General features: G+C 43.7%; 1 protein-coding gene across 6 annotated transcripts in view; it reads right to left on the bottom strand.

Annotated features, from left to right (window-relative positions):
• The window catches only part of Ehmt1 (euchromatic histone lysine methyltransferase 1), a 129675-nt gene that overhangs the window by 50116 nt on the left and 66862 nt on the right, over positions 1-12697 (bottom strand). For all 6 annotated transcript variants that reach the window (XM_070015169.1, XM_070015166.1, XM_070015171.1 and 3 more), the window contains 3 exons: positions 8269-8346; positions 6832-6952; positions 2309-2446 (listed from right to left, as the gene is read on the bottom strand). In XM_070015169.1, the coding sequence (XP_069871270.1) occupies positions 2309-2446; positions 6832-6952; positions 8269-8346 (337 nt within the window). The remainder of the gene's footprint in view (positions 1-2308; positions 2447-6831; positions 6953-8268; positions 8347-12697) is intronic.

The raw sequence follows: 12697 nt of genomic DNA, 5'->3' as shown, positions 1-12697 counted from the left end.
TGTAATCCACAAATCACTCAAATTCTCCACATGTGCATGGTGCTTCAGTGAGTCTACAAGAATCTGAGCCAGTGGGTTCACCTTCACCCATAAGGCCACCACTATTCAGTTTCCAGCCTGTTAGTAATCTGGTGTCGCTCCCAGACCCAGCTCCTTACCTTGGGAAAACAACTGAGAGCTTGAATTTTTAATAAAGGAGAGAGTGACAGCCATACCAGCTCCAGCTGCCTGACTTTCTTGTCTAGCCTCTGGGGTAACCATACGTACCAAAAAGATCAGGAAGTCCCAGACAAAAATCAAATTAGAATCATTTATAGTTTAGGCTGGTTGTATGCCACCTTTGACCTTGCTCAAAAAACTTCACCTTTTCATGAAGAATAGATACAAAAATGCTTGAAGGAGTGGTCAGAAGAACTATCTTTCCACTGTGCAGACCATATGTAGCTCAGAAGCTTGAGCTTTTTAATCCAGAGAACCCACAATCTACACTTAGGTCGGGCACCAGAGGCTCACACCTGGCTGAGATCTGAGGATGACGGTTTCTGGGTAGGAAAGTCTGTGAGACTCTTATCTCCAATTAACCACCAGAAAACTGGAAGTGGTACTGTGTGGCTCAAGTGTTAGAGTGCTAGCCTTGAGCTGAAGAGCTGAGGGACAGCGACCAGGCCCAGAGTTCAAGCCCCACAACCGACAATAAACAAACAAACAAACAAATAAGTAATCTATATGTACAGACATGTGTGGCTTTGGGTGTGCTCCAGTTTCCAGCAACAAGGAACTAAAAGGACATTAAGAGAAACAACTGATGTAACCCCCTACATGCTCAGCCTTTCCTTCTCCCCAACACTGCTACTGTCACCAGCTCCTGACCTCTTCCCAGCACACTTATAAGCAGAAAATGAGAAAAATTAATGCAAGAAGAAACTTCTGATCTCAGCAAAAATATGCTTCTAAGCCTACAGCTCAAGCTTCAACATCCTTGAACTACAACCTGAACTGCCATCAGTTCCTGCTGCCCAACCTTAGCAGACTCCTAAGACCTATACCGTTGTCCAAACCCCCAGCTCCCCCACAACCTCCCCTAAGAGTTCCTACTCCACACTCCACTACCTCCCCTAGGAGTTCCTACTCCACACTCCACTACCTCCCCTAGGAGTTCCTACTCCACACCGCACTATTTCCTCTAGGAGTTCCTACTCCACACCGCACTATTTCCCCTAAGAGTTCCTACTCCACACCCCACTATCTCCTCTAGGAGTCCCTACTCCATACTCCACTATCTCCCCCCTAAGAGTTCCTATTCCATACTCCATTACCTCCCCTAAGAGTTCCTACTCCAGACTCCACTATCTCCCCTAAGAGTTCCTACTCCACACTCTACTATCTCCTCTAGGAATTCCTACTCCATACCCTACTACCTCCCCTAGGAGTTTCTACTCATAGCCCACTATCTCCTCTAGGAGTTCCTACTCACACTTCAAGTGTGTACATAATTGGACAATGCTCCACTTGTTTCCTCAAGGTGTGGAGTCACTAAAGTACTACCATGTTGAACAGACCAATCACTGACTGATCAATCTGTGATGATTAATTACAGATAAGTAAATGTTATAAAATGCCCTAGAAACCGAAGAAGCCATTACACATTTGCCTTTTATTTCTCTACCTGTCTAACTTGGTACTGAACATTCTTTCTCTTGTACTTACCACTCTTTGTCTTTTGCAGTTAAATTTACAAATTTTGGCTGTTACTTTGTACCAAAGACAGCACCACATGGGCAGTTCACTTTACCTCAGAGCACACTGAAGACCTTCAACTCAACCCCAACCAAAAGACAAGCCACAACCAATCAGAGTTAGAATCAGAATCATCCTGTTCACAATACGCCATCCACTCTCTCCTACAGCCAGAGAATGGCACCTTTTTTTTAGGGATTCTGCACACAGCATGTGCTGCACACTGCATGTGCTGCACACAGTGAGGCAAACTTACAAGGCACAACCCAAAGGGACTCAAACCAACAAGTTCCTGCTACTGTGCTCTTGGAGGTCTCCCTTACTTTCTACCTTTGACTTGAGTAATGCAAGTCATAGCTAACATATTTTGTGCACTAAACTTCAGACAGACAAGGAATGTCAACCACCTCTGGGAAATTATCAACCATTTAAAGAACATGAATAGTCTGTATATCCCCTTTGAGGTATTTGATCAAACTGTCTACTGACATAGACTACTACATCAGACTACTGACAGAGGTCTGGACCAGAAAACAGAGCAAGATGGTCTGGTCACAGCTCCAACACCAACCTTCACTCTCCACTTGGGAGGACAGAATTCCTCTGACACGGAGATCCAATGAGTCCAGAGAAACTTCCATATACCCCGTGCTGTCTCCTGGAGCCATCTGCTCAGTGCTTCCTGGAGAGGACTTACATGCCTCCGAACCTACACGGAGAACACACAAACCACGAAAACTAAGATGACAGTTATACCATCCAGAGTGCTCCTGACAGGAGACCGGTTCCTTGAAAACAACTAATTCTAATGAAATCATTCAAAACAAACAATGCCTAAATACCTGGGCCATTCTAGTTTCACTATCATTTCCTTCATCTGTATATATCATGTTGCTAATTCCCCATGTCTACTATATGGAGAAAAACAACAACACAAATACATTCAAACATCTTTCTCGAGCAAGGGAAAGGGGTAACCTTGTCCAAAAAGAAATGTACTCTTTATCTGACTTACGTAACTCTAACTCTTCTGCATGTCACCTTTATAATAACAATTAAAAAATGTAAAATAAATCTTTCTCTGTAACTATACCAGCTAAGAAATTTTCTTGATCAAATAATCAAGAAATTGAATGAAAATGTAATAAATGTTCTGTAAACTATTTTAAAGTAAGTTAAGAGGATAAGTGTTGGTAGCTTATACTATAATCCTAGCTACCACAAGGCTAAGATCTAAGTACTATATCTCAATTCAAAGCCAGTCTGGGCAGACAAATCATAAAAACTCTTGTTTCCAATTAATCACCAAAAGCTTGGTAAGAGCATGATGCCTAGAGTTCAAGCTCTAGTACTGACAAAAACAAAAACAAAAACAAAAACAAAACAAAACAAAACAAAAAAGAAACCAACAGTCTGGGAATGTGGCTTAGTGGTAGAGTGCTTGCCTGGCACACATGAAGCCCTGGATTCAAGTCCTCAGCACTACATAAACAGAAAAATCTGGAAGTGGCACTGTGGCTCAAGCGGTGGAGTACTAGCTTTGAGAAAAAGAAGCTCAAGGACTGTGCCCAAGCCCTGATTTCAAGTCCCAGAACTGAGGAAACACCACCAACAACAAAGTTTTGATGTTCATTATGAAGTTTGAAGTTCGGGCCTGGGCACTGTCCCTGAGCTCTTTTGCTAAAGGCTAGTGCTGTACCACTTTGAGCCCCAGCTACACTTTTGGTTTTTGAGTGGTTAACTGGAGATAAAGTGTCTCAACAGGACTTTCCTGCCCAGGCTGGCCTTGAACTGTGATCCTCAGATCTCAGCCTCCAGAATACCTAGGATTACAGTATTGCCACAGCCCGTCTGAGTTTGTAATTTTGAGGGCATTTCTTGAGACAGTATAAGAAAAGTATACATTTAGATCAGGTAATATCTAACACTAGCAAAGGGCAAATGACCGTATTTCACAGCAATCTTCTAAATACTAGTCATCAATATTATTTCAATTAGGCCAGGCACTGGTGGCTCATGCCTGTAATCCTAGGTACCCAAGAGGCTGAGAACTGAGGATCCCGGTTCAAAGCCAGCCCAGGCAGGGAAATCTGTGAGACTCTGTGTTCGTTTGTTTGTTTTTGTCGGTCATGGGGCTTGAATTCTGGGCCTGGGCGCTGTTCCTGAGCTCTTCAGCTTAAGGCCAGTGCTCTACCACTTGAGCCACAGCACTACTTCCATCCGTGAAACTCTTGTCTCCAATAAACCACTCAGAAAACTGCAAGTGGCACTGTGGCTCAAGTAATAAAGCACTAGCCCTGAGCTGAAGAGCTGAGGGATAGTGCCCAGGCCCAGAGTTCAAGCCCCATGACTGACCCCCCCCCCCAAAAAATTCAATTACTGAAAATTAAGGAACCATTAGTATAAAGAAGTATAGTATCTGTCAACTACCTTTAAGAAAACATCAGTGGTGCCGGGCACTGGTTGCTCACATCTGTAATCCTAGCTACACAGGAGGCTGAGATCTGAGAATCACAGTTCAAAGTATGCCTGGTAGGAAAGTCCCTGTGAGACTCTTATGGCTCAAGTGGTAGAGCGCTTGCCTTGAGCTGAAGACAATTAGCCTGGTGCTGGTGACTCATGCCTATAATCATAAGTACTCAGGAGGCTGAAATCTGAGGATAGCAGTTCAAAGCCAGCCCAGGCAGGAGAGTCCATTAGACTCTTATCTCCAATTAACTACCAGAAAACCAGAAGTGGTGCTGTGGTGCAAAGTGGTAGAGCACTAGCCTTGAGCAAAAGGGCTCAAGGACAGCACCCAGCCCAGAGTTCAAGCTCCATGACCAACCAAAAACAAAACAAAACAAAGTATACATATATATGTATGTGTGTGTGTAATTTTTTTTTTAAGACATCGGAAGTGGCACTGTGGCTCAAGTGGTAGAGTACTAGCCTTGAGCTGAAGAGCTCAGGGACAGCACCCAGGTCCAGAGTTCAAGACCCACAATGGATAAAAATCATAAATAAATAAATACATAAATAAATAGAAATCATCAACTATCTAAAAAATGTAAGTAGTCTTTATATAATTTTAAACATTTTACATCAAGAAATAAAACTCTGAGTTAATATTTACACACATTTTATTCATTACATTCAAAATGACAAAGAGGAAATCTCTACACTAAAAACTACTCTTAGTGCCCCTATCTACAAATCTTTGTGTCAGCCAACAGTAAAAACCCCACTGAGCTTTTATCTCAACAGGTTACAAAAAGGAAGAAAAAGGAATATGGCCAAAGGAATAGGTGAGATGCCCAAGGAGGCACTCAAGTCCCACACAGCAAACTCCAGGAGTCTCGATGCTCCTTTTATCCCAGGGGGCTACTTCCAGACTCCAGACCTCTTGGACGTCTGAAGAGGTTAGAAGAACTGCTGAAATAATAAGAAAAAGAGAAGAGGCTTGCCACTTTGTGGTGGTGATGGTGGTGGTGTAAAGGATTAACAAAGAAGAAAAGGCAGAAAAGGCCAGAAGTGGTGTTATGGCTCAAGTGGTAGAGAGCTAGCCTTGAGCACAGAGAGGCTCAAGGACAGTGCCCATGCCCTGAGTTCAAGCAAAAAAAAAAGATCTGAATCCACTGAACTCAACTTAACCAGGCCATTCTCTGGACATAGACAGAATGCCTATATGGTAAAAGTGTACACACACACCCACAGCAGCTCGCTCCCTCCCTTCCTTCCTTTTTTGGTCAGTCATGGGGCTTGAACTCTGGGTCTAGGTGCTGTTCCTCAGCTCTTGAGCTCAAAGCAACATCTACCACTTAAGCCACAGCGCCACTTCTGGTTTTCTGGTGGTTTACTGGAGATAAGAGTCTCATGGACATTCCTGCCCAGGCTGGCTTTGAACCATGATCCTCAGATCTCAGCCTCCTGAATAGCTAGGATTACAGGTGTGAGCCACTGGCACCTGACACAGCATCCTTTCTAAAGCTCAACCCAGAAGAACCCAGTCCATTCACAGGAGAATGGTGAACAAGCCATGGCACAGCCACACCCTCTTAGCAGTGGGCAGAATAAACTATTAGCACATACAACAGGCAAGACTTTAAAAAACAATTATGCTCAAGCAAAAAAAAAAAAAAAAAAAAATTGTGGAGAGTCCACACAGATTTCATTCATATACAATTCTATACAGTGCTAATCCAGACCTGGTAACCCATTCCTGCCTAGGAATGTGGAGGGGTAACTGGGCTTGGGAAGGCAGCAGGAAGTTAGGGCCTAGGGTAGTAGGAAGGTTGGTTTTATATATATATATATATATTTTTTTCTTCCCTTTTTGGGGGGGGGGGGTTAGTCATGGGGCTTTAACTCTGGGCCTGGGCATAATCCCTCAGCTCTTCAGCTCAAGGCAAGTACTCTACCACTTGAGCCACAGCACCACTTCCGGTTTTCTGGTGGCTAATTGGAGAGAAGAGCTTCATGGGCTTTCCTGCCCAGGCTGGCTTTGAACCACGATCATCAAATCTCAGCCTCCTGAGCAGCTAGGATTACAGGAGTGAACCACCAGTGCCCAGCTTGGTAATACAGTTCTACTGAGGGGGTCTGTGGAGACACAGATCAATTCATCAAACTGCATTCTATGTGTATATATTTTATTATGCATCAAGTTAACCTTAATGTAGTCATAAAATAAGACTCTGAAACACATTCCTCCTGACCAGAAGTAATTGTCCCTGAATTTCCCTTAACAAACCACTTTTAGAACAGTAGCTGACTCACTCAAAACCTAAAACTATCCCGTGAAAGAGGCACACACAGGCCACAGAGGACAGCCAGGTGGCCACAACAGCAAGTAACATGTCCCCATATGTTACTAGCTGCTATTCACCCCATGCAGGTGACAAGTTATCTGTCTACACTCAGCAATGACAGTAGGATACACAAGACTTGCCTGAGGGAAACCACTTACGGATCTCTCCAGCTTCTCTAACAAAGTCTAACAAACATTCATTTACAGCGGACCCTCCTTTCAAATGAAATCTCAGCTCTCGTCTGGCTTTCTGACCCTGAGAGCTCTCAGGGAATGCAGAGGCCTGGGTGCTCCGCTGTGCTTACCAGGCACTCCACTTGGCTTCTTTCTACTCCTCCGCCTCCTTTTTCGAGCCGGCTTGATCCAGGGGCTGTCAGTCTTTCCTCTCCTCTTAAGAAATTTCTTCTTGATGCTGGATTCAGAGCTCTGAAGAACCAAATGTAGGCACATCAGTGCAAAGCAGTGGGGAAGCCCTGAGAGTAAAACGGACTAAGAGGCATTTGACTGAAAAGTGAACAGCTTGCTATGTCTTGGTTCTCCTCTCCAAAATCTGCTTCACTTTTAGAAATTTTTCTGGATTACATCTAAAGATGTGATGTTATTCCTAAACATCTCTATGCTCACTCCTTTCACACGCAAAAAAATTAAGAAAATTAAAATGAATTTTTTAACTGTTACTTGAATTTGGCATAAAGGAAAATAATGGAAAATTCTATTCAGAAACAAAGTAAATGAGGTTGAGAAAGTTTAAAAAACAAAGAAAAACAAAGCTTTTCATCACATATATCCTTTGTCTTGCTCATGAGGAAGAAACTAGCAGTGCTCAATACACACCAGAATCCATGCAATGAGTTATCTATAAGAACAAGGAGAGAGCTATCAGTAGTAATGATAATAATAATGCAAAATGTGTGTAGAAAGGAATCTGACCACCAGGAATCACAGATGATACACAGCACCCTTCACCAGCCCTCACCGACAGAGAGGGACAGGTCATGCAAAACGAGAGGGAGTGCCTCCCTCCCACAGATGGCTGTGCTGAACACACACTAAGAGACACTCAGAACAGTGGGCCCACCTGCCCAATGGAACCCTGGTGCTCCAGCTGACCCAGTGGGGACGGGGCTAGATGAACATCCTCACTGTCCACATCTTGCATAACTAACTCCTACTCTCCACTGTGTGCTCCTATACAACAAAATTCTGGAAGAACTCTATAAGCAAAGTTTGCCACTACCTAGGCTCTGTTCCCTCTATCTGGAAACAATGCTTCTACACCACAGCAGGTTGACACTATGGCCATATTCATCCTCTTCAGAGCAGCTCTGGTCATGTGACCCAAAACTCCACATTTCTCTCCACAGCACAAAGATCTCAAGCTCATGCTCACCTGTTCCACTCAACACTCACCTATCTGTGTGTATGTATTTGAGGAGTAGGGCTCACAAAGCTCTATTAGCTCCATAAGTAACTATGAAAAAAGAAATAAGTAATGTTCAATGTGTTCAACACACTCTTCCCATTTCCAAGCTCCTCTTTTCCCGCAGACCTTCAGTTCCTAGTTCAACACCTGCTCTCTGCATTCTACCTCAAAGAACCTCAAACCCAAGGCTCTTGTGCTCTCTTCATCCATTCTCCCACAGGCAAGAATCCTGCCTAAGGACTCTCAGCACACACAAGATGAGAGCAGCATCACTTGCAGTTCCTGCACTGCATGTATGTCACACCAAGCATGAGATTACCAGGTCAGACTCGTCTCCGGCATCCTCATCCTCCCCGGTGTCGGCCGACTCTTGCTCCTCCTCTGACTCGCCATCCATCTGATCAGCCAAACAAAAAATGATTAGATCCTTTAGTAGAAGACAAATGGGTCTGAAACAAAGATTTAAAAGTACACTGGCTGGGTATCAGCAGTTCCTGCCCATAAGCTAATCAGGAAGCTGAGATCTGAGGATCACAGTTCAAAGCCAGTCTGGACAGGAAAGTCTCAGACTTATCTCCAATTAATCAGCAAAAAAAAAAAAAAAAAAAAAAAAAAAAAAAAGCAGAGCTGTGGCTCAAGTGCAAGAGTGCTAGCTTTAAGCAAAAAAAACTCAGAGACAGCATTCAGCCCCAGGACTGACACACAGATGATTACATAGACAGACAGACAGACAGACCCATCCATACACACATACATACATACATAACAAGCATACACTGATAGTGCATCCTGGAGATACAGAAGGAACCCCATTTTGTCTGCCTGTTGCCAGGGAGTGTTCTGGTAGAGAATGGGATACCATACATTTCAGCTCCAGCTCCCTGCTGAGACATCCATTCCAAATGGGCATGTTCCTTGATGGCATCTCCATATTAGACAGGAAGATGAACACTGTGTACTCCAACTCTCACCAACTGGTCCCTGGGGGATACACTGTGCTAACCAGTACCAATACATTCAAGACATGATGTATACCAGTAAAAGGGACATGCAGGCTAGGCACTGGTGGCTCATGTCTATAATCCTAGCTACTCAGGAGCCTGAGACCTAAAGATCATGGTTTGAAACTAGCCCAAGCAGAAAAGTCCATGAAACTCTTTATTTCCAATTAACCAGCAAAAAGCCGGAAGAGAAGATGTGGCTCAAGCCTTGGGCAAAAAAAAGCCACATAAGAGCATGAGGTTCTCAGTTCAAGACCCAGGAAACACACACACACACACACACACACACACACGCACGCACGCACGCACGCACGCACGCACGCACGCACGCATGCACACACGCACGCACACACACAGTGACAAGCAGAGCAAAAAATGCCACAAAATGCACAAACAAACCAACCCACACCATCCAATGACAATCCAACCATCCCTGCTACAGTTCCCAGCCCCTTCCATCAAATGTCCAACTGCATGGAACCACAGCTGAACTTGTCTTACTCCATTTATACATGTGGAACGCACTGCACACACTTTGTGGTTTTCTGTCTTCTAACTGCACATATATTCTTCCCACATCAAGAGCAAAGCCATCTAATTTTACTATCCACACTGGTAATGCATGGGCATGAGTATGTATCCTTTTGCCTGCCTACTCACAAGAGCTAAAAGGCCTCCACTGTGGTCTAGTTCTTGGTGGGATGCATACCAGATCACCCCACACCTTGTACTCTCTGGTCAATCACACCTGTGGGTTTTACAGCAAAACTGCTTTCCAGACAAGCTGGGATCCTCTAAACAGACAGACCCAGACATCAATGGCCACATCCCACTAATGGCAACCTTCCTTCAGGCCCCTCATGAACTTCTTCCCAGCATGGCTGATAAGTCTCCTGTGGTTCTACATAGCCTATTATTGCTCTCAGGATCCTCACAGGCAAACTTCAGAATGAGCCATTATATAGGAAGGTTGGCATGGATTTTGATGGAAACTGCTCTGACAAACACAGGGACAAAACAATGGATCTTCTTATGTCCTACCACTTCCTTTTACAGGTATCACACCTCATTTCTCTGGGGAAACTAAGAGTCACAGGTAATCCTTTAAATGTGATTTGTGGTTTGTCTGACTCTTTTTCTTTTAAAGCTCTATACTTACTGGTCTCCAAACAACCCAAGTATAAACAGACAGGTCACTGGCCACTATTAGCTGGACACTTTCAGACTTTCTAGTTGAGTCTTAAAAATTACCCTTGATCATTTACACATCTGAGATTGATGCAACCGTCACATTCTTTAGGGGAATACTGCAGCTACCCACGAAAACAACCAATGTTTATATCTTGATCACATGAAGTTCAGCTCAGTAACTATTAACAGTTTTACAGCTGATTTTCCAATGGATGACTATGTTCTCGACAAACTTTTCCCCTGTCTTTTTTTGCTGTTGTTATGCCAGACCTGGGCTTGAACTCAGGACCTGGGTACTATCCCTGAGCTTTTCTACTCAAGACTAGAGCCTACCACTGAGCCACAGCTCTCCTTATGGCTTTTTTTTTTTTTTTAATTAATTGAAGATATAAGTCTCGCAGGCTTTCCTGCATGGTATGGCTTGAAACCATGATCCTCAGATCTCAGCCTCCTCAAGATTGCAGGTGTGAGCCACTGGCACCTGGCATTTCCCTTATCCTTTTAAATATTAATGCTTCTTTCTGGCTCTTCTTTTACAGCATCAGCTGGAACATTCAACACTGCTGTACTGTTTTAAGGGATAAAAGCAGTAATCTTGCCCTCATTTTATGTCTGATAATAGCAATGCTTTAAAGTTTTACCATTTAATGTAAGTTTTTTTAAGGATTCTGACACACTGTCAACTTTATTTAATTAAGTTTCCTTTTAAGTCATTAAGCAGTTTTTTTTAATTTTAAATAAGACTAAGCAACGAAACTACCAAGTCAGAGACCGACTACAACAGTTAATTGTAGTTCCTTCAGAAATTCCTGCAAAGGATTTGCACATGAAAGAATGAGGTTACTTTAGATGTTCCTTGAGCACTGTACATGACATCTGTGAAAAAGGGAGCAGAGGAAAAAAGAGAGGAAACAGTAATGATTGACATAGAATTATTAAGGAGAGAATTGGAGTCTGCTACAGTTGAACCCTGTGAGATGCAGGAAAAGGAAACAGGCAGCACAATGTCTCAAGCTCAACTGCAGGAAGATGTGAAGGTGTCCTCACCCAGCTGGCAACCCGTAACACCGAGGATCCCACAGGACGTAACCTGGACACTAAGATGTGCAGGTACTACTCTCCCTAGCCAACAGCCAGGGTAAGCTTTTGGTACATTCCTGTCAACTAGCTTCTGGATCCAAATGGCCAGACAAGGACACCAATGGTTTTTTGTTAAGGAGCACTTGGGTTTAAACTCAGGGGCATTTGTTAGGTGAGTGCTCTACCACTTGGCTATTCCCTAATCCCTTTTTGTCTCATTTTTCAGATAGTCTCATGCTCTTGCCTAGGGCCAACCCTGGCTGTACTCCTCTCATCTCTGCTTCCCACATGGCTGAAATTACTAGTGTACACTTACAAAATTAATTTTTAAAAGGACAAACAGTTGCCAGGTTCCAATTACTCACATCTGTAATCGTAGCTACTTGAGAGACTTAAGATTTGGGAAGATTGTAATCTGAAGCCAAGTTGGACAGAAAAGTCTGCCAACAAAACTCTCAACCAAAAGGTGGGTTTGGTAACGTGAACATCTGTCATCCTAGCTATGGCAGAAAATTAGGCTGATTGTGTCCAGGCAAGGGATTGAGATCCTATCTCAAAAATAACCATGAAAAAAACAGGGCTGGAGGTACACTTCAGTGATAAGAGTGTCTATATAGCAAGCATGAGCCCGTATGTTCAAACCTCAGTACAAAGGAAGGAGGGAAGGAGGGAGGGAGGGAGGAAAAGAGGGAAGGAGAAAGGGGTGGGGGGGAAGGGGGAAGAAAGAGAGAAAGAGGGAGAGAAGGAGAAGGAGAGGGAGGGAGAGAGGGAGAAAGAGAGGGAGAGAGAGAGAGAGAGGAAAAAGGACAAACAACTCAAAAGATGAGATGAATGGTTCAGTATAAGCCAGGCATTTCATAAAAGAGCTAAAAAGAAAATAAACCCACAAAACAGTGCTCAATCTTCTTGGAAACCAGGGAAGTATAAAACTACAACCATGATGTACTAGCATTCTATATTCAGTGGAGGGCATCACCAAGCCTGGCAAGCCAGAGTAGATTCCACTGCTGGAGACAGCTGGGAGCACCCTTAATGTACACAGGATGCTAGAGGCACTGGCACAGGGAACAATCCCAACTGGAAGTAGTTCACAGGCACATTAACAGTAGAGTAGACACACAAATCAAGAAAGAATTTCACCCACAAAGGAACACTATCATGACAGTGCTGAAATACAGTGGTCTTAAGACACCTGTATTCTTTAAAAGACTCACTAAGAACCATAAAGAGTTTGTGTTAATATACTTACTAACATTTACTTCAATCAATGAGACTTTTTTTTTTTTTTCCTTTTTTTTGGGTCCGGTCGTGGGGCCTGAACTCTGGGCCTGGGCGCTGTCCCTCAGCTCTTCAGCTCAAGGCTAGCACTCTACCACTTGCACCACAGCGCCACTTCCGGCTTTTTTCTTTTTGTTTATGTGGTGCTGAGGAATCGAACCCAGGGCCTCATGCATGCAAGACAAGAACTCTACCACT

This window comes from Dipodomys merriami, unplaced genomic scaffold (genome assembly GCF_024711535.1).
Source record: "Dipodomys merriami isolate MVZ:Mamm:240054 unplaced genomic scaffold, mDipMer1.0.p SCAF_11, whole genome shotgun sequence".
In the NCBI taxonomy this organism is placed as follows: Eukaryota; Metazoa; Chordata; class Mammalia; order Rodentia; family Heteromyidae; genus Dipodomys; species Dipodomys merriami.
This window is presented reverse-complemented; position numbering and strand designations above follow the sequence as displayed.